General features: G+C 50.1%; 1 protein-coding gene across 8 annotated transcripts in view; it reads right to left on the bottom strand.

Moving 5' to 3' along the window:
• MBNL3 (muscleblind-like splicing regulator 3) overlaps window positions 1–24,770 on the bottom strand; it is a 64,981-nt gene that overhangs the window by 9,272 nt on the left and 30,939 nt on the right. For 4 of the 8 annotated variants that reach the window (XR_001414213.1, XM_014963101.1, XM_014963100.1 and 1 more), the window contains exons 2-6: window positions 22,075–22,239; window positions 12,505–12,705; window positions 10,842–11,078; window positions 3,632–3,782; window positions 1,293–1,328 (exon numbers count right to left, since the gene is read on the bottom strand). Coding sequence is in view for 5 of the 8 variants with exons in the window: in XM_014963101.1 (XP_014818587.1) it covers window positions 1,293–1,328; window positions 3,632–3,782; window positions 10,842–11,078; window positions 12,505–12,705; window positions 22,075–22,239 (790 nt within the window). In the remaining 3 variants the exon portion in view is untranslated. The remainder of the gene's footprint in view (window positions 1–1,292; window positions 1,329–3,631; window positions 3,783–10,841; window positions 11,079–12,504; window positions 12,706–22,074; window positions 22,240–24,770) is intronic. The other 4 variants (XR_001414215.1, XR_001414214.1, XM_014963103.1 and 1 more) reach the window with 1 other exon arrangement.

The following is a 24,770-nucleotide window of genomic DNA, read 5'->3' on the forward strand; positions in this document are numbered from 1 at the left end:
TACATCTGAACAGGTACAGTTTGCAGAAAGAGGACCCAAAAGTACAACCCAGCGGCAGGGAGCTCGGCAGCCTCCTCAAGCTGCGCATCCCGCAGAGCACGGTGCTGGGGGGGATGCTCTGGGGCGCACGTGGGCATCCCCCAAACCCAGGGGAGGTTTGCGGGGCTGGGGAGCCCATGGGGAGGCCCGGCCGTCCCTGCAAACGTGCAGTGGGGAGAGCAGGCCTGCCTTCCCCTCCACCCCGGCACAGACACGGCCAGCCCCGGACGGGAGCTCCAGCCCCGGGAGGCTGGAACCCGTGGGTTGGGGTTTCCTACAGGCAGAGGTGTGTTTGAAGGGCTCAGCTCCCCATCATGCAAGCGGTGTGTCCTCCCTGTGCTCTAGGGCTGGGGAGGTGGGAGAGCAGAGTGCTTAGCCATTCCTGCCAAAGCTTTCGGACCTGCTCCCCAAAAGCCCTGCACCCTCCCCAGGGCTCCCACTCTCGCCTCCCTCCCTCTGGCTGAAGCAGGCACACACCTGGATGCTGGTCAGCTTGTATGACCTCCGTTGGAGGACGAAAGCTTAGCTTTCACCCATCCCGCTGTGCCCAGCAGCTCTGGACGGAGGGGAAGGTCCCTCAAAGACCTGCACAGGTTCCCAGTGAGACGCAGATGCTGAGCCTGAACATACTGGATCCCTGCAGCAGCAATAAGCGTGTACTGAGCCCTGCTGCCTCGCTGCATCCCACCTGCGCCAGCAGCGGTACCTCCCTACGGTCCCTGGCACCTGCACGGCTGACACTTCACTGAGGAGATGAATCTTCAGCCAGACCACGGTCTAAGCCCTGCTTCTTGCGCTGTACATCGGCACCCTGCTCTGGCAGAGGGGCTGGCCCCAGATGTGCTCCTTCCTTAGCACCCTTATGAAATCAGTCTCCTACCATGTCCTCAGAAGGACAAACGAAAATCCAAACTCTAATCCACCTGATGCCTGCTACAAAAAAATAAGCCAAGAGGATCCTCCCATTGCTATTTCCTTTTGTTGGATGACTTAAATGGGTTGTAAAGACATTTAAGTGACAAATTTTTATCTCTGCAGCGGAACTAAATAGGGGTGGGAACACATTACCTTGGATTCTCCTATTAGTCACACGAAACACTGCACTGCACAGAAATTAAAACCATTTAAGCCTCAAAGAAGACAGCGGATAGACAGTCACTCCACTCAGCCACCCAGGTTCTCACTGATGCATACTAAACTTGCTGTCTCTTTCAGATTAGGAAAAGTTGAGAAGTTTGTGTAGAAAAACCTACCAACGCTTGCAGTGGGTGTCATGCACAGAACTGACCCTGCACACCATGCATTGAAGCGTGGAAAGATGAACAAAAGGGATATTTCATTAGTGAAGCTTCAGTGTTAGAAATCACTTTAACTAAAAAGCAGGTATTCTCTTTGCAGCATTCAGTATTTAAGCACATGCAAACAGATTCTGCATATTGGTACATAAATAGTTTAAACTCAGTTTTAAGAGATCATAGCAAACCAAATTAATTCTTGAATTCTTGGGTAGTAGAGAATATCTTTCTTCTCCCACCCCGGTATTAAATTGTATGACCTATCCTAGAAATCAGGGTTGTTTGGGTGGGGTTTTTTGGTATCAGGCGTGTTGACTTCTTTCTGGTCGTGTCAACAGAAAACAAATTGCCCTTCGAGGAACATCATGCTCATGTTAAAACTGACTTTCCAAAAGCAATTTACTCCTGCAAGCTGGGACCGGGATTTAAAGTCTCTAGTTTAAGCTGAAAGAGGCAGGTTTTTTTTCTGGACTTGAAACAATTGTAGTGATGACGCCCTTTTCAATAGACACCCTGACTTTTCCCCCCTCCCTCTCTCCCCCCCATGGCAACCCATGACACTGATCTCTCAATAACTGAACAGGAGAAACTAAGCAAAGCAACAGCTTTTGGTAGGAGCTGCTACGTGCCACCTCTCTGCTCCGCTTTCCGGAGCGCTGCGAAGGCTGAGGCCAGACCTGCAGCCTGATGCATACGGGGAAAGTGGGTGTGCATAACCTCAACTCAGAGATTCGGCCTCTGACTGGAAATGTGCTGCTCTGCCCAAGATTAATGTCTTCGGACGAGAGCAGGTGCCAGCAAACAGACCTGTTACGCATCAGCCCTGCGCATAATTTCATTGCCATGAGCCAGGGCACAACAGCACAGAGAGGGTTGGGTGAGAGCTAATTTATGGTGCTCGCTTCAGAAATGCATGTCCTAATGCCAAGTTGGGCGACCTCGAGGAAGAGGAGTGCGTAGCCAGCTGGGGGACTTGGCATTCTCAAAGGTGTCAGTGTCTCCTGGAGAAGTATTTCGCTTGGCACCCAGCGGCGTAGCGCCAAGGTCGGCTCAGCCCAGCCCCTCCAAGAGCACTTTGCAGAGCACAGGGCAGGAGGCTACTGCTCAAGTCCCTCCCTCCATCTCTCCGTTCAAGATTCCACTTCCCTGGAAGAACATCTCAGCAGCTGCCAAGTTTTGAGTGTCCCCAAGTGCTCTCATAACAGAAAGGTCACACAAGCACAAGGGCTAGGTCTTGAGACACACCTGAGGCAGTCTGGTCTCAGAACAGAACTGTCTCTGAAGCTTCTCCCCTGACCCCAAGGGATGCCAAGGCCAAGGTGCAGGTCCATGGCATTCGCCTCGAGGCGCCAAGCCCAGAGAAGCACTTGGTATGTCTTTGTAAATACCATCCAGCAAATGAATACAGCATTAAACATTAAAAACACTGGGCCTCCCTTTCCTTATGATGCTCTGCAATGACAATAATGATACTAAAAAATGAGCTATCAGCTCTGCAATATTCCTCATTCGGCCACTTATCGTACTTACTACTCTAAGCAGGTTTTGGTTTTGGTTTGGCTGCAGTGAACAGAGGTTAATTGGCTAGTCAGCGCTCACATCTGCCACGTGCATATTTCAAGTCCTATATGAATTACTGAACTGCATCTTTCAATTTTACTCTGAGACCTTAAAAGCTGGGAGTTAAATTGCTTTTAAAAAGCTCAGGCTATCACACCGGTCAAAAGACAAGCAAAAGGGAAATATATGCCTTTAAAGAGGATTATGTAATTTGTATTTACTAAAGACGAACCGTTCCCTCTATAAACATCACGGCTGTGGGAACATGTAGGTCACTGAGACAGAAGCTCAGAAAGATCCCTGTAGCTTCAAGTCAGCAGGCAGATCTGCATAGAGCTCCACTAGACATTTTAACATGAGTCCATAAGAGTGCTATGCAAGAGTCAAAGAATTAATTTGGGATTAACTACTTGAACCATAAGGAGGAGAAACAGAAAGTATGAATTCAAGAAACATGCAGACATTTTTCTTAGTTTGACCACTTCAAAAAAAAACCCCAACAATCCCCAAACCACACAAAAAGGCTAAGAAGGGATCTTTACGAGTGAGAAGTTCTGAATTTTAGAAGATGAAGGAAAAAGAAGTCAAACAATAAACATTAACTTTTCATCCATTTTCAATAGGAAACCACATCCTGATACTCTGTTACTAGGGGCTCTTACAAATCTGCTCACTAGCTCAACGCCTAGGTCATCAAAAGACAACTGGGATGCTGGGGAAAGCAAGGAGACACTTACCTGTAGGGATGAATGTAGGCTGTTGCAACTGCATGTTGGCTAGAGCCTGTTGGTAGTGGAAAACGCTTGGGTTAAAGACTGTGGTGGCACCATTGTTTTTTTCAAGTGCTGGCCTCTTTGGTAAAGGTTGAAGTGCACCAGGCGGCAGGGCCTGTGGATAAGGGAGTCATTAAAGACAAGTGGAGTAAAAAAAGGGGCCCAGACGTAGATCAAACATGCAATAAATAATAGGGGGTCTCAGCTGCAAATCACCTGCAACTGCGTCAACTTAGCGAGAAGGGAGAGAGAAGGGCGGCTAAATCACAGTAGGAGGAGTAAGTGAAAGCACAACTGCACCAGGAAAGCAGTTAGTCAAGGAACCAGGAGAAGGAGAGGAGTCGAGGGGGAGGGATGCTACAGGAGGTTTTCAGCAGGACTGACTTGGGCACACAGGAAAAAAAAAAAAAAAGCATGAGGAGGAGGAAGGGGAGAGGTCTGGACAGGATACTACAAGGAACAGTTGAAGGCAACAAGCATTTTGAAAAATAAAACCAAACCAGCTAAGAGAAATATAGTAGATGACTACTAAGACCCAAGAAAATAAGCATAAGCAACAAATGCCGTGGAAAAATAAGGGATGCTTGTCTCTGCCTGTGTCAGCACCTCCCTACACGTACCCGTGCACGTGTGGAAGCGTGCACACTCGTGTGCAGCTGACTCGTGTTCAGGTGGTGAAGCCGTAGCTGTCACCAATTATACCCATAACATCACCTTCCTAGTAAAACATATTTCCACTCGTTGGTCGAGAGGCTGAGATACGTGGTGAAGAACGGCCCTGATTCTCCACCCCCTGCACCAGTGGCACAGCTCCCCACCAGCGGGTTCGGATCCGCCCCCAATTTCTAGGAGGTGGCCTCCAACAGCTAAATACTGCTCGCTCGTTATTAACAGTGGAAAAAGCCATTCACAAATCTGGTGTTCCAACAAGATTTGGGTGGGCCTTGCTATCAGACAAATCCTCTCTTTTTGTTCTATCACACCACCGGGCTTCTTCCACCCGTCAAACCTGTTTCATGATCAGACTTGGTAAAAAGCATTAACCCAACTCAGGAACTTTTCTCAGTGAGTTGCTAATCATTCACCCAAGCATGTCTCAACAGCAAAGTAGTATGTCAGGTTCTTAGGAGACAGGAATGTTTCCAATGATTTACAGCTTTTCATTGTACCCAAGTAGAAACCACATTTTTTTTTTCTCCATAATGTGACAGAAAAGGGTCCTTTTTAATTATGCCCTGCAGTCCTTTTTGCACATAACGCTCCCATTGACGTCAATGAGATTTACGCATGTGGAAGTCATGCAGAATCAGGTCAGTTCTGCCTAGTTGTGTTAGTCTATATCATGTAGCAAAGCAATGGCTGTAAAAGAGGGTTATCACTTCTATTTATTTATTTTTTAATAGGTGGCAGTGAAGGGTAAGCAATGGAGGAGGTTCAGCTAATGAAGGGTTAAGGCTACGAACACACAGTACTCAGAAGAAAGGACACAAGTAGAGATTTTAAAGCATTATGAAGATCAACACACAACAGAATATAAGTGAAAGCTTGCAACAGTTTGTCACCGTCTAGAAAGAGGTTTCACTTTAAATTTAATTCGCTATAGGAGACTGCTCATCTGAGAAATGTTAAGCAAGATACTTCCAGGCAAAACATTACTCCAGCCTATCTCTGTTCACATGGTGGCTTTTAGGTGGTTTTAATATTAAAAAAGAAAATTAGAAGAAGAAATTGCATTTGCAAAACTGCCCTCAGACATGCACACATCCTCTGCTAATGCCAGCAGGCAGCCAGGGCCAGCATTAGCACTTAATCTTTCCAGATTTCTTCTGGCTAGAACCAAAAGACAGCGGTCAAACACGAGACAACATTGTCAGACACAGACAACAAAAAACTTTTGCTGAAGGTCTGTATTTTGGGATGAGATCTTTTAGGTAAAGATGTAAGAGTTTCCATTTCTAGGGAAGCCTTCATTGATATCTGCATTAAATCTGACTGTATCTACATCTTGTCTCGTTAATGATGGCTGCATGACTGTTCCTTCAGGCATGGGACAGATTTGTAGCTTGTAGAGACTGGAGTAGCTCCACTTACATCAGAGGTGTTTTACAGATTTACAGCGAGCGAAGAACTTGCTGCTTAAATTCCTGCTCCTTACTGTGCATGATTGCAAAACATTCTTTTTCAGACGCTTCCAAAATCTGCCTCAGAAAAATAATTACTAATTATAGCAAAGCAACTCTGCCAGGCACATAATGGACTTTTGACTCCTTGTTTCTCGGCCAAAGGCTGTCACCACCCCAAAACGCCCATTATCCCATCACGGCAGTGCCAAAAGTACAAAAGCTGAAGGCTTTGAGACCTCACTGTTACGTCCAGGCTCTTTACAGGACAATCCCCAAGCCCAGTGTTGCAGTCAGCGGGAGCATCAAACACCCACAGGCTATAGGGACGTCAATGGTCTTCCCCATCATCTCTCCAGCATCACCCTTGCCCCACGCCTGCTACAGCCCCTTGGGAGCAAGGGAGAGAAAGGAGCTATGGCAGTCCCACTGCTGCTCCCTGAACAGCAGCTGGGGTGAGAAATCCAAATAAATGTCACATTTCCAAAGCCACCTAACGAAACGAACACACTGCAGCAGCTGTGAAGTGTGCTCTGAAGGAAAGTTCTGCCAGGTGGGCTCTGTGGGCACAGGAGACTGTCTCCGACTGCTTCTGGTTTGACAGAACCTTCTGGGTCACCTCTCCCATCCCAGCAGCTGGGGGAGCATCCATACAGCAGCGTGCCCTGAAGACACACTCCTCCTGTTGCCAACCTGTTTAATTTCAGATACCAAGGTGCTGGAGAGCCCAGGGGGACAGCGGGATCTGGCTTCACCACTTCTTCAGCCCTTGCATTCAAGTAGGGGCCTCGAGTCAGGAGCACACTCACTGAAAGGCTATCTACAAATGTCCAGGAGGTGTCTACAATGGCACGTGATGAAGTTGGGCCAATGCAGGTCCTGCAGGGGAATCTGTCAGAGACACTGGAGCAAACAACTGTGTCTCGTTTGAAATGGGCCAGAGTCTCTGTAACAGTCCCAGGACCTGCAGGAATTGTAGCAGCTTATGGGGAGACAATTCTGTCTTGCACCGTGTCCTGGTTCTGAAGGAATGCCCCAAGAGCATCCTGCAGCACTCACAGAAGGCAACTGGAGACACCTCACCACATTTTGACCTCACTGAATTCTGTAGCGAGTGCCTCCCCAGCGCTGGACAGGAGCTAGACTAAATGCTTGTAGCAAAGAACTTACTTTGGTGAGTTTACCTCACCCTGCTGCTTGTGATGTCCCTCTGGACAAGCTCTGACCATCCCAGATGTAGCAGAGACCTTTTCTTTTTTTCCCACGTGATTGTGTGCACACATGGGTATGCAACCTATGTACCACCATCTGCACTGCTGAAGGAGTTAATTGGCTTCATTGCCCATTTGACAGCCTGCACCGATCCCAACAAACTATTCCCACTACAAAAACACCAGGCACCCTCCCATTTTTGGGCTGGGAAAGCCATATTCCTGCTGGAACACAGACAGGACTGACAGACACAACACGACCTGAGAGAGGTCAGGGGCAGCGCAGGTTCCCTGGTGAGCAGCAGAGGCAATGGCTCTTGTCACCCCTGGGAATCCTTCCCTGGTGCAGCCTGCCCCAAGGGTTCAGAAGAGGTGACACGTTCCAGCAAGGCAGCTGTGAGTCTTTAGGTGTTTCAGAGAAGGAAGACTATTAAGAGTAACTTAGCTGATGGGGCTTGTTAAGTAGGGGAGGTCAGGAGGGTGGTGGAATTAAAGGGCTTTCCCATCCTGCGAGGGCCTGTGTCTCCGTGGGGAGGTGGCTGTCGGTGAGGGCAGGAAGGCACCGCGCGGCTCAGCGCCGACGCTGGCTGTGGGACAGCTCTGCCGGCCACCAGCACCCGGGAGCGAGAGGCTGTCATGTCACTGACAGGGTAATTCCACCACTGCTGACAAAAGCTGGTCCCTGGCAAGGTTTCCTGTGGCTGCTGTCTAAAACCCTGATAAGGAATCCTCTCGACTACTTAAAAAACCCAAATCCCAGTTTTCAGACGGGAAGGGGAGCAGATCAGCTCTGCTTCCCAGCTCTGGGAATGGGGAACAACACCAGCTTGAAGGCTTCAGGGCTCCCCTGTGTCCACTCTTCCCTTTCTCCCCCCTGCAGCTGGGCAAGAGGAGCCATTTTTTGCAGGATGCATTGGATCATTGGATCAGTACTTGGGGTGAATGGGAAAGAGTTTGTCTTCTACAGAGCCAGGACGGACAGCAGACTGGGAGGATGACTTCTGCCTCACCATGGGTGTCACAAAGACAGGCAAAATACATTTGAGACTTGGGAAATAACCAAAGATGGCTTATATGAAGACGGCTTGCAGACAGAAGCCTGGGGAGCTGATCCTGTGCCTGAAGCAAAAGGCACCCCCACAGTGGGGTGTGAGGGTCTGGGGGGAGGAACCAGAGCCAGCAGCAGCGGCCTCCTCTGCTTCCCCAACGTGACCCACCACTGGTCTCCGTGGGTGCCACTTAGCAGGGTGCCCCCTGCTTCTCCCGATGCCAGGAACTGCCGGGACTGGAGAGGTCCTAAATTAGTGCTGTGCCCATTGCACAGAGCCCCACTTGGCAGGGCAGTACCAGCAGGACCCCACCAGGCAAGGCTGTGCTGTTGGGCACGCCGCGAAAAGCCGCCGGACCCGTCCCGCGCCACCCAGTCTCCTGGCACAACCAGCACACCACAGACCTACTGAGTGCAACAACCCTCACCCCAGCACCGCCTTTCACAACTCCAAAGCTGCCGCTGTTTGGAAAAAAAACCCCAACCATCTCAAAACCCAGCGCTGCCACCCTCCCCCCACCCCGGCCCTGAGGCTGTTGGCTGCCAAAAAAACGCAGAGGGGTTTGGGGCTGGCGCGGAGGGCGCAGGATGGGCACGTCTGAGCGGAGGCTGCAACATTTCTGGCTGGGATGGGCAGTCTCCCCAGGCGGGCACTAACACCACAGGCCAAGCGCGGAAGGGCCTTCATGCAGATTAGGATGGTTACGTGCAAAGCGAGAAGGTGAAAGGTCCAAGTACCAGGTCACAGGTTGCCTCCAGCGGTCGCTTCAGTGATCTGACAGCTGGCTGAGTCTTAATTAGCAGGCAGCGAGCACATGATGGCAATGGGCCGGGGAGGGGGGTCAAGCACAGTAACAAAACCAGCAAGCAGAGGTGTGTCAAGAGAGAGCAACGTTTTGGGGAGGCGAAGAGAAAAAAACAAAAAAAAATTAAAAAAAAAATGAATGCATTATACAATATATTAAAAAGACGAGGCATGCACTACTGGGGGGGGGCTGAGTCATTACCTGGCCTAGTGGCGAGTCAGCTATTATTCTGCCTTAGGAAATTTTAAAAGTAAAGAAATCTCCTCACTGGGGCTGGCAGAGAGGGGAGGTTCAGGCCCCTGCTCCGGTGCCACCCTGGGCTGGGGGCACTGAGCCTGACCCTCTTCATCTGACTTCGCGGCACAGACTTCAGCCAAGCATCTTCAGCTACTACTTGTGCACCTCCAGTAACCTCAGAGATACCTTCTGAATTTAGGTTTGAAGTCATCCCAAATCTATTGTAGAAGGAACACCCATTTGTCTGGTATATGGGGTTTATTTTTTTTTGATCCAAGAAAACTGGACACCATTCTTCCCTTTAATAAAGTCTTATTCCTCAGCAGGTACAGTAAATGCATCAAACCTTGAAAAGCCAATGAATAATGCAAGCTGTTTTGGTAGCAGGGGTGATGCAACAAGCCATCAATAAATATTTTAAAGGTTCTAGTTAACAGCATACAAATAAGGTTAATTACATTTTTAAGAGAAGCCAGGAGCATGAATAAAACATGCACTGGCTTTGGTTAAGTTGTAGCCTCCTAGATAATTAGTGAAAAAGTAAAGATTCAATTGTAAAGAACACAAGAGTTGTATTTCAGAAGGTTCTTTTTCAACAGACCTGGGCTCTTGTTTCAACAATAACAAAAATAGTAAGAAATCTAATAAATAAACTCTGCAGGACAAATAAATGCTGCAGTATAAATTGGTTCTGCAAATTACATTCCAGGTAAGATTGATACTACAAGGAGGGCTGTTGTTTAACTTCTAGAATCTTCCTCATTTTGCATTACAATTCACCATGAATGAAAAGCAACCTTTTACTGTCTTTTTAAAAAAAAATTTAGTGGCCTTACTTCAAAATCAAAAAGAAGGCAAGAACTTTTTAAAATATTTGTTATTAAAAAAAATCATAATAAAAATTCACAGAAGAGATGAGGTTGGAAGGGACCTCTGAAGATCCCCCAGGCCAAGACAACACTCCCTCAAAGCAGGGTTGCCTGGAGCAGGTTGCTCAGGACCGTGTCCCAGGCAGGTTCTCAGCATCTCTGAGGGTGGAGCAACCTGTAGCAGTCAGCTATTATTCTGTTTGATCCCCCTCACAGTAAAGAAGCTTTTTCTTATGTTTAAACAGAATTTCCTGAATTTCAGTTTGCGCCCGTTGCCTCTTGTCCTTTCACTGGGCACCACAGAGAAGAATCTGCCTCTCTCTTCTTTACTTCCCCCATCAGGAATTTATACACGTGGCCACGATCCCCCTGGGGCTCTTCTTCCCTCCCCGGGATGAACACCCCAGTTTGGGAAGTCACCCTTGGTTTGAGCCTTGTCACTTCACTAAGCCTGAGATGGAACAACTGATACCTTGTCTGCTTTTATGTCAGTGGAAATTTCACTACTGACTTCAACGGGCCAGGATCCCCCTGCAAAGGATGTATTATGGGATGGGCAGTCTTGGCTTTCCTTGTGCACTGAGGGAGCTGAACTGATACCCACGACTCAGCCAGGGAAGGAGTTGGTTCCAGGTGCTGCTGTCACCTCAGAGAATGACAGGGTTTGCCACCATGTCCCTAGCTGGCGAGAAGCACCGCGCCACTCAGGGCTTCATGCTGTGGTGAGCACACAGAAAGGATGAAGAGATGCGATTCGTATTGCACATGCTCTCAGCTCTCTAGTCAGCCATCTACAAAGCACTCTACTTTCCACAAGTGACACGTATGACACAAATGAGATCTCTCAGCAATGGAAATACAGCTTGAGAAGAGCTCTACTTACCATTGCAGCTGCAGCTGTCTGGTTCACCTGGTGTTGAGCTGCCTTGATTTTGGCTTGCAGGTGTGCAGGGGGATGAAAGTACTTGCATTTCTCCCTAGAGCATCGACCTTTGATGTAATCCATGCAAACTGTAACAGTATTTTCATTTGTGTCTATCATTGCAATATCTATAGGGTGAGCATAGCGGCAATCATTCTCACCACGTGTGCAATTTCCACGCTGAAACTCTCGACAAACCTTAAAAGAAAGTCACATTGTTGAGCAGGACACCAAGTTACTCTTCATTCAGTATTTTCAACACATAATACCAGTTCTGTTGGCCACATTAAACTACGTGTGTATGCCAAATCCACGCTCATCTCGGGCAGCACACACACCGACAGTCAGAGGGGCGACTGGTGCTACTCACAGCTGGAGCAGGGCACGGGCAAACCCACAACGGGCACCAAGGCCAATTAGCAAATGCAAATGAAGGACAGAATTTGTGCAGAAGGGAAAGCGACCCCGGGAAGTCAGTATCGTTTTGCCAAAACTTTGGGAGCTCAGGATTCCTCCCCTGCCTCTAAAGCTTAAACGTTAATAACTCTCTCATTTGTGTCTCAGCTGGATTAAGAATTTGTTATGAAGCTCACTCCCAGGTAGGATATTTAATTCTAAATGTTGCAGGGTGCCGTTATTTGCAACAAGTATCTTTTCTTATAAACATGAGGGCGTCTTTCACATAAATAGTCTCACTGCCCTCCACAATAACACTCTGACCCTGGGGTTAGGTGACAGCATGTTCCATTACACTGCAACGTGCTTGTGAGGTGTTACCAAAAATTGCCAGCCTAACAAAGATATTGCAGATGTTTGTAAGTCATAAGCACTGAAGCTTCAAAGAAAAAAAACGGATCTGCAAGGTTTCCTTGTCTCAGGAACCAAGAGAAATTGTTGAGGACTGCAGCTGGTGGTACAGATCACAGACCAGCACTATCGGACTGAGCGTGGGAAAAGGTAAGACATCACATCAGAAGAGAGGGAACCAGCAAGGCAATATACAGTACCTAACACAAAACACCGTGTTGGGAAATTACACCCTTCTCCCCTGCCTTCCTTCGTTGTAATTTACACCTGCAGGGGCCTCTGAATTCAGGTCCTCAGCCCTTATCTCCTGCAAAGCCTCTGCTTAGCGTTTGAAAGACATTTCCAGCTCCCCCAGCACTAAGCCCCAGCACGCCCAGCCGGCTGGGGAGGGGAAGAAGATGCCCTGTGCCCAGCATTTCCAACAGCGTAATGCTTCAAGCTTTCTGCAAAAGCTCAATAAGCCCATCTCAAGACAAGCAAAGTGGCTGTTACTTCCAACACATCTCCCACTAAGCTCAGCCAAAGGGCAGACCATCTACTTGCGTTTTTTTAAAGTGTAGCGGGTCGCATACAGAACAACAACAATCCCAGCCCTGCTCTAATGCCCACTGGGATCAGAAGAGCGCTCCCAAATTTCTAGTGACTTCTGAGGATTTGGGATCAGACCCCAGGTGAGGATCTGCTCGAGCAGGGAGCGGCACACTGCGCGAGGGAAGCTGCAAGTTAAACTCTGCGCTACGCTGCACCGGGTCACTCTAGCAGAGAGCAACAGCCCTGTTCTTTTCCATCAGCAGTATCGTATCAGACGTCCAAATACCTCCAGTTTATCCGTACGCATCAGTTTCTGCCCAGCAGAGCCTCCCGGTACCGTAACAGTAGGATTTCCGGAAACCAGTACAGGAGTATTTGGTAAAAGCTCTGCAGGAACCAAGCCCATCCCAGGAGAAACATGACTCAGGTAGGGACTAAAAGCCATCGTGGGGCTTGTTGCAAGCGATGGAGTCACAGGAAACGTCGTCTGTGTATAGAAAGAGAAAAAACAAAATATTAGTTGAAAAGCTCTGTCTCGGATTACCCACCAAAGCCTTGCAGTGCTTCGATCCTTTTATACAATTTGATTAGCAACATCAAAAAGCTGTTTCTCTCCAATCTGTTCATTTATCGCCATTTACTCGCGATCCGTTTGTTTCTCCTGACTCATGGATTTGTGACTCACCCTGAACACAAGGAATCTTTATTTGTCGGATCAAAGCATATTGATGATCTTTATAGTTTAATGACACAATTAAGGATTTCATGCCAGCAATTAGGGCAGGCCCAAATTAAACAGACTTCTCATTTCCAAATAAATGTCATAGCTTCTGCCAGGCTGTGCAGAGACCCTGAGATAAACTGCAGCTCCAGGACCTGGAAGCAGGTAACCCTACGTGGCTGAATCCACTATCAGCCCGCAGCGAGCTCAGTGCTACCACGGCCACTCTGGCCTCAGTCTACAAATGGGATGATTTAGAGTCAGGGGAGGCGTCTCTGCTACTATGCTTGGAGGTCTAGTGTTCTGCTCATCAGAGTTTTAGACTGTCAACGGCCTCCAGGCAAAAACCATTTTGCAGGAGCATCCTGAGCCTACACTCCATGTGAATGGCAGTCAGAGGACACCAAACTCTCTAGTGTCACAACATGCCAGACCTCATGGCTTTGGCAAGAACAGGTGGGTGGTGGGCTTGGAAGTGCCATGGTCAGAGCATACCAGATGAGATGGCTCAGGTGGGCCAGCATGAGGTCTGGGACCTCAGCTGTGCTGTGAGAACCGATGTCCCCATGAGGAGACAGACCAACAAGCCATAAAGATCTTGACTGCTTCCGATCCCTAACTGGTGCTGGGCAGGCCCTGCAAGCACAGCAGAGCTTCAGCGCTGGTGGCCAGAGCAGCTCCACAGCTTCAACTGGAGAGGAGCTGCCCTTCGCCAGGCAGCCAAGAGCACACCAAGCTCCTACGAGGGTGCTCAGCCGCCAGTCTGTACACAGCCCCTGGAGCCAAGGAGTTTGTGAGACCTTAATCGCCAGACCTGAGATGAGTTTGGGAATGAAACCAGTTCCAGCTGATAGAAAATCCCCCCCTGCCCACCCCACAGAGCAGCAAGGCAGCACTCCTGCTCCTCAGCAGGGGCTCGACCAACCCCGGGGCAGGCAGCCTGCCACTCGAGACCCTTTTCATCTCCCCTTCTGTCCCCTGCTCTGCTGTCAGCCCTGTTCATGTCTGCGGACATACATGATGCCATCCCTGGTAGCTAGAGCCTCTACTCGGCAATAAATGCAAGTGTGCTTACAAAATGGCCTGGGGTGGGTTTTTTTGCCCACATACATCACTCCCCTCTCACCAACTCCCCTTGCTTTTATTTTGGCACTTCCAGTCTTGTGGGTTTCTAAAAGAAACCACACATGGACAGCGTGTTTCTCAACAGCATCTGCCTCTTGGTACTCTCATACACCAGGCAACACTTGGCTTGTTGTGATCTGGAAGCACCCAGCCCCCAGAAACACTGTCCTGCCTTTAGCTTAGGGATGCCCCCTTCCTAAGGTGAGTGACAGTGAGCAGCTCCTGAGCTGATGGGAAAGGGGATGAGAGGTCACTTCCAACATACGTCCCACTTTCTCCTCCAGGATGAGGAGTCACAGCCTTCTGAATCAGCAGTGCCAGGTGCTTTAAGTGTAGCAGAACCACATAATCCTCTCTCTGGGACAGATTTCCAATTTTCCTTCTTTTGAGCCTGAGTCAAGCCCCGCTTCAGCTGATGGGAGACTCTAACCATTAAACCCAGAGATTCTCCAGTCCACGGCCCTTTATTAAATCATTTTCTTCTCTCTTTCAATTCTCTGAGGCTCCCAGACATTTTACACCTTTTGCTGGTGGAAAAGCTCTTTAAGGATCTTCAAACGCTGTGACTCCCTGAACACTGTAGTGAGAAGCATCCATTAGACTGTTTTGTGCAAGCACCGGTGATTACAGTGGCAACTGCTGAACTTCTGTCACCATCTGCCCTGCAAATGCTATTTTAAGGAGTTTCTCCAGCCTGGCCAGTCTGCACAGGGTTACGCTGGGGCCCAAGAGATGTCGTCAATACTTATTTTTGTGTACCCATAGTACCCCAAACCTTGCAGCACAGGTGCTCGCACAAATGTGCAGGTGAATCTACCCCTATCTGTCTTCAGCACCCAGTACAGCAGCTATCTCAGGTAACCTGACAGAGGATGCGTGGCACAGATATTGCTCCAAAGCTTCAGGAGATCCTTTAAGGCAGGCTGCCCCTGCCTGGGCTCCCACACAAGGAGCCAGCCTGAGGACCGAGCTGGTTTCTGAGACAGAGGGGAATATGCTCCTCCCACTGCTCAAGCAGAGGATGTCAGGGCATTTATGCAGCCAGGGAGGAAGGCTGGGGGCTTGCAATGCCTCACATGGAGTGAATTCACCACAAAGTGGTGGGAAGAGGTGCAAAACATTCACAAAGGGATGATACACGAGCCCCTCCACCAGCACCACTACGAACTGGGAGGCAGCTCCTGCTCCCTGAAACACAGTCCCCATCTCCAAGGATGTTCCCTCAAGAGCAGCCCCTTTCCTCGCTGGGAGCAACCAGCATGGGCCAAGGGATCTGAAACCAAGCTGAGGTGAGCAGAGGAAAGATGGGCCACGGAGATACTGGGAGGGCTGGAGCCCCTCTGCTGGGAGGACAGGCTGAGAGAGTCAGGGGGGTTCAGCCTGGAGAAGAGAAGGCTCTGGGGAGACCTTAGAGCCCCTTCCAGTCCCTCAAGGGGCTGCAGGAGAGATGGGGAGGGACTCTGGATCAGGGAGGGGAGGAATAGGACGAGGGGGAAGAGTTTGAAACTGAAAGAGGGGAGATTGAGATGGTGTATTAGGAAGAACTTCTTTGCTGCGAGGGTGGTGAGAGCCTGGCCCAAGTTGCCCAGAGAAGCTGTGGCTGCCCCATCCCTGGAGGGGTTCAAGGCCAGGTTGGAGGGGGCTTGGAGCAACCTGGGCTGGTGGGAGGTGTCCCTGCCCAGGGCAGGGGGTGGCACTGGGTGATCTTTAAGGTCCCTTCTAACTCTGACCGTTTTACGATTCTATGAGCAGCTGAGGAGCATGACCTACTCCTCCTGATCCTGGGATCTGCAGAGAGGTGCACAAAGGAGCAGGACGGGTTTTTCTTTGTCACTGCTGCTGGTTGTTCCCCCATTTCCATACCCTGGCATCTGCTGCCACGTCCCCAAGATCCTGCCTCCCTGAACCATGCGCCTGGGGCTGCCAACTGAAAGGGACAGCTCTGCCCCACAGCCTGCCCGTGGGCAGGGGACCCACACCACAGCCATGCAGGTGCCTTCAGCCAAGGCACGGCCAGAGACCTCGCTCAGCACTTTACACCTAGAAGCACTGGGTTTTTAAGCCTGAAGTTTGCCATGCTCACTGAGAACTGCTCCTTTTGTAAGCTGGCATCAGGGAGCTCTGTATTTATTGTGGCTGATGAGGGAAAAAGATGGGCTGTGCTCACTGCCAGCCCCGACTGCCTGTCTTGGATTGGGAAATCCAGTCTGGCTCATGCACCAGCACCAGTAATAAAGACACTGCCAGCCAAATCTCTCCTCCCTTTACGTCTGTGCAGGTCCCTTGTGCCAGGCCTGTCCTGAGGGAATTTGAGCGAGTTTCTTCCTTGCAGCCAGAACCTCACTGGCTTCCACTCCAAACAGCTCCTCAACATGTGTCCCAGTCACCTCTCGTGACTGCACCCAGCCAGAAGACCTGACAGATAAATATTATCTGTGTACAGTTCACTGAAAAAAAAGTCTCAATTTAGTTGCTGGTGTGCTCTAGGGCGAAACAGAGGGATCGAAAGCATCGCCAGTTACCTCTTCCAAAGCTCTTGCAAATTCAGGAAATACAGGGGCAGGTTTCCTTGCAAACTACCTTTTATTAACCAGACACCACCAGTTACTCCTGAGCAGAGAGAAACAAGCTACAGAGCGGCGGCAGAGAGGTCCAGACCAGTAGCAGCTCACAAGACTGGTTTACTGAGTATTAAAATGCTTGTGAGAATAATAAAAATAAGAATAAAAAAAAAAGAAGCTGAAATGACTTGGCAGCTCTGAGCTCCTCACAGACCCTCAGCACAGGAGCCGAAGGTGTAAGCAGAGAGAAGGGATGGTCCCAGGGAGGGGCGTTAGTCACCACCAGTGATGGTAGAGCCTGGAACAGCTGATTTTGTTAACAAACTAGAAGTTGCATTCAATTTGCCTAGCAGAAACTGTGCTAAAGCTAGAGAAGAAACACAGAGTGGGTGTGAAGGGGAAGGCAGAGGAGCGGCTGGTGTTTTGTCGAACACAAGCGCTGTCTCAGCCGGGAAGTGTTGATTCTGAGTTACCTCAGACCCTAAAAAGGGAAAGCCTGAAAATGAGAGACCCAGTATAAATACAGAGGTGTTGACGGCCTGAAGGAGAGGAGACAGGTCCCTGCTAAGCTGCTACACATGGAAAGCACACAAAAAACAGTGACAGCTTTTATTATAATCTGGTGACAGAAACACAGAAGATAAAGATCTCCTACTGGCAAGGCTGAGGACCCTGATACTGAAAACATAATTGATGCTGTTCAGAAAAAGCAAAAACCTGTGCTTTCCTCCCGTGCAACTGCATGGGGCTGGCTGTAAAGCCACCCCTCTATCATTTTTACTGAATGAAACAAATGCATGTCCAAAGTAACTATTGAAATATGCTCCAGCACTTGTTCAAAGTGTCACCGGCCAAGTGAGTTGGCCAGTCTGTGCTTTAACATCTCCATCAGCAGGGTCCTGCTGCCCCAGGGCGGATTGCAGGGCTGGGTTAAAGCCTGGGTTGTCTTCAGGAGCGTGTGACTCAGAGCTGTCAAGACACTTGAAGAGACAGTCCAAGCTGCACAGACCTTGACAGGAAGAAAAGATGAAGGCTTGAAAACAAAGAGAGGGGAAACAACTTGCCAGGGCAGCAGCAGAAGCTGGTGTGTCAACACAGCCGTGCTCCATCCAGCTGCTGGTTCAGATGCAGCTCGTGGCAGCACCTCACAAGCCACTGCCCTACTCCACCAGGTCAGTTCAGAGCTGCTGTGCTGAACCACCCCCATGGCCAGCTCCAGAAGGTCTGTCTTAGAATCATAGAATGGTTAGAGTTGGAAGGGACCTTAAAGATCATCAAGCTCCAACCCCCCTGCCCTGGGCAGGGACACCTCCCACCAGACCAGGTTGCTCCAAGCCCCCTCCAACCTGGCCTCCAGGGATGGGGCAGCCACAGTTTCCCTGGGCAACCTGTTCCAGTGCCTCATCACAGTAAAAAACTTCTTCTGGTATCCAATCTAAATCTCCCCTCTTCCAATTTAAAACCGTTCCCCCTTGTCCTGTCACTGCACTCCCTGACAAAGAGTCCCTCCCCAGCTCTCCTGTAGCCCCTTCAGATACTGGAAGGCTGCTCTAAGGGACAAAGTAGTCTTGTGCTGCTGCAAAGGGACATAGTAGAATGGAGAAGATGGAGATCAGGCCCAGAGTGCAGCACTCTTTAGGTGGCCTTGCTTTGGCACACACATGGTGTATCTGAGAAACAATACACACCACTGGCCAGGGTGGCTCTCTGTATCAATGCTGGAGCCCAGCTCTACCCACCTTCAACCTGACTTTTCCAGTCTAAAAGAGGCACAAAACCAGCCCAGAGAGTTCCCAGCACAGCTCAACCAAAGCCAGCAGCCAAGGTGAATTTGGACTTTCCGAAACCAAAACTTTACTAGAGTCTGCCTACTTGGTACCTTCCATTGTCTCTCCAAGGTCCCTCTGAGACGAACACACAGTGCTGAGTAAATACCCTGCTCCATGTCCTTGCCTGACCTGTTTTAAAGTGCTGTAGGAAGCAGCCTGTCTGAAACTGCATCACGGGCACCAACTGCTCATGTGATCCTCAGCCTCGCACGGAGGGTTAGCAGCAACATCAGAGAGCACCCAGAGACTTCAGAGAAATAAGCTCACACCGGCAACCGTTAATTCACACCTAGCAGGCTTCCGTGAGCAGCCTGCAGCAGGCAGCCCACCTGGGACACACTGCTGCTTCGAGCAGTGCCTTCATTAAACAGTCATCATCAGGGGCCTGGCTCTTGGTTCGGCGGGAAGATTAGCTCTTGCTGGATGCCAGCAGCGGCGCAGGAAGATCCGGTGGTGAATGTTTAGATCCAAGCTCACAGACAGACACACATGTTCAATGCCATTTCAGGAAATGCGGTGAGAAGCCGCTGTGTCAAGTGCTGGTTGGGTTGGTTTGTTGGTTTGTTTTTTTTTGTCACTGCTTTTTTTTTTTAAACACAGTAGCTTTTCTGACGAAAACACACTTTAAAACGTCTAAGCATTCAGCTATTGTCTGGAGCTATTAAGCAGGCTGTTCCAAATCTCCTCTCTGGCAAGCATCCCAATTAAGCAGGCATCCCGTTGATCAGCTTTCTGATCACATGGGATTTGTTCTGCTGCTGCATCTGATATAATACTTTCTGCTTTGAAGAATTTCATGTGTAGCCAGAAGGAGGCCCCACCCTTCTCATTTAGAGAGAAAAAAGAATTCTCAAAGCCTGCTTCCACTGGCAGCATCTTCGGGAAATCAAAGGCAGGTGAAAGAGCAATCTCTTGTTTGTCCTGAAATTGGTGTGGAGCAAGTCGGGCAGCAGGAATCAGACCAAGAGCTCGTCTACTCTGTGCAAAAAAGAGTGTGGGAAAGCAGGAAGGGAGCAGTCATCACAGAACAAAGTTTTATTTTTCTTCTTTGCCCCGGTCTCCCTCATGGCACAATTCAGAAACCAGGGCCCTTTCTCATCAGATAAGGTTACCTCTGAAATGAGAGCACGAACCAGACAAACCGACAGATTCAATCTCAGAGGCAATTTAAAAGGCAGGAGTGAAATTGCAGGAGTGAACTGGACCTGCAGGATTGCAAAATGGGAAGATGGGAACTTTCCAAAGAGGAAATCCCAAAGATGTTTTGAATAGCCAGCCAAAGAGCATCCACTGTGAATTCCCCACAAAGGAAAACCCCAAACAGGAAAGGTTTGCTTTGGTACAGGGCTAGGAAACCAGTGCTACCATTTTGTGGGAATTTGGGATTTCCTTCTGACGTGCATGTACTTTCCAACTCCACAAAAAGAGGTGTGAAGACTACAACAGACCAGAGATTAAGGTGTAGAGCAACTAAAGACTTTTTCTGTGGCCCATTTTCTCTTCTGCCTCACTTTTCCGTCTTCAAAACGGGAAGAATAAACAGCGTTTTTCTACCTTACCCGGCAGAGTGAAGGCAGAGTGTGCTAACACACACAGGGTGACCAGGGTGAGGGCGAACGTGGAAAAGCCTTCACAAGACAGGAGAGGAAACACCCTGGTCTGGTGGCAGAGCACCATCACAAGGGGACACGGGCCTGCTTTCCCCACTGAACAAACAGCACAACAGCCTCCACCAAGGAAGAACCCTTCACCAGTCTGTTGTGAGGATGGATGAGACACACCTGAAGCACACCAAAGCCGGGGTGGCAGATGCCGAGGGTGAAGCCCCATGGGGCAGAGGAGCCGGGTGCTGTAGGTGGGACACCAGGAGGCCAAGCGCAGGCTGGCTCACAGACTTGTGCACCTTCAGGCTGGAAGAGTTTGTTCTAGGGATCCAGCCAGACCTCCTGTGTGGCACAGCACAAGGAACCTCACCCAACAACTGCACACCAAGTGCCGCTGCCACAGGAAAGATATTTAGCCCTGACTTGAAATGGAGAATTCCTAATTAGACTCTTGGTTAAAGATGTGCAGCTTATTTATGTCAGCACTAGAGAGCTGCTTCAAGACCTCTGACATTTTCTTAAAAAATACGTATCTACAGACTCAAACCCAGCTGATAAACGTCACCCCCTCCCAGATACACCAACCAGCAGACACAAGCCATCCCCTCCCTGGCATAACAGGGTTCTCCAGCCTGAAAACCTGTTTTAACCGACTGGCAAAAAGCAGGGACAGGCAGTGAAGGCTGCTCTGAACTACCTGCTCTGCAAACACCCCTCTCCCACAGGCTTCCCTCCCAACCTGAAGGGCAGCAAATCTTTCCTGCTGTTAGTGTAAGACACCATTACTGTGAAAAACAAGTGCCAGGGCTGTGAAATCAGCACAACTCTCTGCTGGAACAACTGCAGCAACATGGGTCTCACTCCCAAACACAAAAAAGAATTAAGGTCTGAGTAGGATTCACCTTCTCCAATTTTAGCCCACCAGTAAACACATCTGGTCCAAGGGAGTCAACTGGCCTCGCCACAACTGGAAGAAGTCCAGCATCCTCACTCCAGTGTAAAACAGCTATCCAAAACAGGATCCGTTGGAACAGAGCCACTCAGAACCTTCTGGGATGTGCATGAATTAACTGGTCAAATATCTACTTGGTTTTAAGACCCTTCCACTTGATGCCCTGAATCTCACAGCTCCTTAGTTATGAAAATAATTTAATAGATTGAGAATAGCCCTAAGGAGGACTTGGGGGTCTTGGCTGAGGAGAAGCTCAACATGATCCAGCAACGTGTGCTGGCAGCCCATAAACCCCCCGCACCCTGGGCTGCATCCCCAGCAGCGTGGCCAGCAGGGCAAGGGGGGGGATCCTGCCCCTCTGCTCCACTCTGGGGAGAGCCCCCCACCCAGTGCTGCCTCCAGCTCTGGGGCCACCAACATCATGAGGACATGGAGCTGTTGGAGCAGGGCCAGAGGAGGCCATGGAGATGCTGGGAGGGCTGGAGCCCCTCTGCTGGGAGGGGGGGCTGAGAGAGTCGGGGGGTTCAGCCTGGAGAAGAGAAGGCTCCGGGGAGACCTTGGAGTCCCTTCCAGTCCCTCAAGGGGCTCCAGGAGAGATGGGGAGGGACTCTGGATCAGGGAGGGGAGCCATGGGACAAGGGGGAAGGGTTTGACACTGAAGGAGGGGAGATTGAGATGAGATCTCAGGAAGAACTTCTTTGCTGTGAGGGTGGTAAGACCCTTGCCCCGGTTGCCCAGAGAAGCTGTGGCTGCCCCATCCCTGGAGGGGTTCAAGGCCAGGTTGGAGGGGGCTTGGAGCAACCTGGTCTGGTGGGAGGTTCTGGAACTAGATGATCTTTAAGGTCTTTTCCAACCCCACCCATCCTATGATTCTGTGATAAAGAATGGGGAGCCACAGCCTGCAAGAAGATGCGGAAGTCGAGTCAGCCATCCCTCTGGAAGATGCCTCCCAACTCCGTGCAGCACAACCAACCTCCTGAGGACGCGCGCAGGGCAGGAGCCTCTGCAGGCAAACAGGGAAGGAGCGGGGAGCAGCGTGAGGCCGATCCTCCGCGGGGACTTACAATGGGCTGTAGCTGCGTGCCTGGGAGCATGAACTGCATCTGCTGAGCGAACATGGCTGCGGCTGTCTTCTGCTGGATCAGGTTGTTGCGTCCATTTATTTCCAGCTGTGTTTTTAAGTGTGGGGGAGGATGGAGATATTTGCAGTTCTCTCGGGTACACCGGCCCTAAAAGAAAATAAAATAATGAAACAGTATTTCAGTGAACGTAGCACTCAAGGCAGGCAGGGAAATTTAATTAAGGGTTGTTTGGGCTACTGTAACGACGCAATCAGGGAGGCAGCGGCAGCTTGGTGGCTACTGTGCATTTTTTGTGATCCTTCTGTAGCAGGGCAATCCTTAGGTGTGGGTGGGGAGGAGAGCAACGCGACTTCTGCAGTAACACTAACCAAATACTATCAAACTAAAGCCAAGTTAAGCTTCCTGACATTGTAAAAAAAAAAAAAAAAAAAAAGTAACACACATATGAATATTTTCAGAAGCTACTGGCAACAGTTCCAGAAACAACAACAAAACTGCCTAATTTGCTTGTGTGGGTTGTTTTTCCCCTCCCTCCCAACCCCAGAGAACTTTGTTGGCCCCGACAACCAGGCAGTGAGAAGCAGAACCGTGTCCATCGCCTCCCCAGCTGTGGTGGGTCAAAGAGGAAGGGGAGGGCTCGGATCCTCAACGCGACTGGACCGGGAACGCTGAGAACCGGGAGCCACAGGAGGAAGAGCTGAAACAATTTTCCCCTTCATGCTTTCCTTTGCTAAAAGCCACAGCGTGTTGTAAAAGCCACAGCATGTTGCACCCCTGAGCACTCCCCGGCCCCCAGGTACAGACAAGCACTAGGGAAGCCAGTGGCTCCTGAAAAGCAAAGGATCACTGACGTTACAAATGACCTCAAATCAGCCAAGACCATCGCTTTTAAAACACATCTACGAACTGTGCCTTGCTTTAACGGTGCTTGCAAGCAGGCAGAGGGAGATAAATACCAATAGTCCACTGAAAGCAGAAAACTAGTAACAAAGTTACTAGTTAAGATGAAGTAATTCCTGAAAAATAGGGTTTTTTCCCCTCTTTCTGTGTGTACTCCCCTCCTCGAGAAAGAATATAAGAAACATCTTATGCAACTTTATAAATACTTTATGTTGATTTTTTTTGAGGAAGCAATTCTTCTGTAGCTATTGAGAGCCTAATTCAAAGCCAGGCCTGGGGACCACAGAGCATGAGGGATAACTAATAATCTTCCCTGCAGCCAGCAAAGGAGCAGGACCATCCATGACCCAGCCTGGCCCTGGCACTCTCATCAAGGGTTAGACAGGGAGCTTTCACTCTCAATATAATTAAGTTGGCTTTCAGAAAAGGGGCACATCGGGTGACCCCACATACCTGCTCCCGTCAGCAGGATCACAGGCAGCAGAGCAGTCACTTCACCACCAGATCCACAGGGGTCCCCTCATTACACACCGTCGCACCCAGGGCACAGAGTGGTGGGACCCCCCCGGGATGGGACCCTGCCTGCACGCAGGATGCTCCCCTGGGGATTTTTCAGACCCATCTCTGCCTGTACAAACTCACTGGACAGTCTGGGTCCCACTGCACAAAGCTCATGCCTCTTCTGGACCCCCAGCCAGGCTGCTGAGAGAGGGGCAGGTCACTGGCGAGCAGCTGAAGCTCTGCAAGCTGTATGTGTGCTTCCCTCTACCCCTTCTCCTGGTGGGGATCACGGCCTCCCTGGGGCAAGAGCTGCAGAGCCCACCTGCAGCATGGAAGGGGCCATATGATGGAGTGTCATGAGAAACAGGCTTCTCTCTTATCTGCTCCAAGGAGATCAGAGAGTTACACAAAACTCCTGGCTCCTTGTTGTTATTTAGAGGCAAATAATTAAATGGAAGGAGTGATGGGCTAAACCTGCTTAGGAAGGGAAAAAACCCACTCCCAAGCTTCAGCAGCCTGCCTTTGTGCAGTGAAACTCTGCCCTGCTCCCAGAAGAGCCCAGTGGCTTCCAACAGCCCAACTCAAAAAGAAAGAGGCTTTTTAATGCTCTTGTTCTGCCTTCTCAGCAATCCGACAGCCCCAGACCCCCAGCAGCGACTTAACTGCTAACAGTCCCCAAGGACACAAATCTTCATCGTCAGACACTTTCTTACACCTGTGTGAAGTGAGGGTAAACCAGCACCACGCCGCTGGCTGGTGCTCAGACTGCCCAGCGGTACCACAAGGTAAATAACTGCATCAATCTGGAAGGAGAAGACTCCTGAGTACGAGGCAAGTTTGGATCATCCTTCTCACGGCATCATTCCAGCTGCACAGGACCAGGCACCTCCACAGCCCTTCCCATCACTTGGGACCCAACAAGAGCCCAGCATCCAGGATCAGAGCAGTACCTGCAGCATGCCATGGCCACAACGTCTGCGGGGCTACTCAGGTGGCTGCAGCCCAGAAGCAGACCCTGCAAAGGGTGTGAGAAGGACTTGGGGGTGTTGGTGGATGAGATGTTCAACATGAGCCGGCACTGTGCGCTGGCAGCCCAGAGAGCCAACAGCACCCTGGGCTGCATCCCCAGCAGCGTGGCCAGCAGGGCCAGGGGGGGATTCTGCCCCTCTGCTCTGGGGAGACCCCACCTCGAGCACTGTGTCCAGCTCTGCTGTCCTGAGCACAGGAAGGACATGGAGCTGTTGGAGCAGGGCCAGAGGAGGCCACAGAGATGCTGG

The sequence above is a fragment of the Calidris pugnax genome, unplaced genomic scaffold, assembly GCF_001431845.1.
Source record: "Calidris pugnax isolate Ruff unplaced genomic scaffold, ASM143184v1 scaffold294, whole genome shotgun sequence".
NCBI classification, from domain to species: Eukaryota; Metazoa; Chordata; class Aves; order Charadriiformes; family Scolopacidae; genus Calidris; species Calidris pugnax.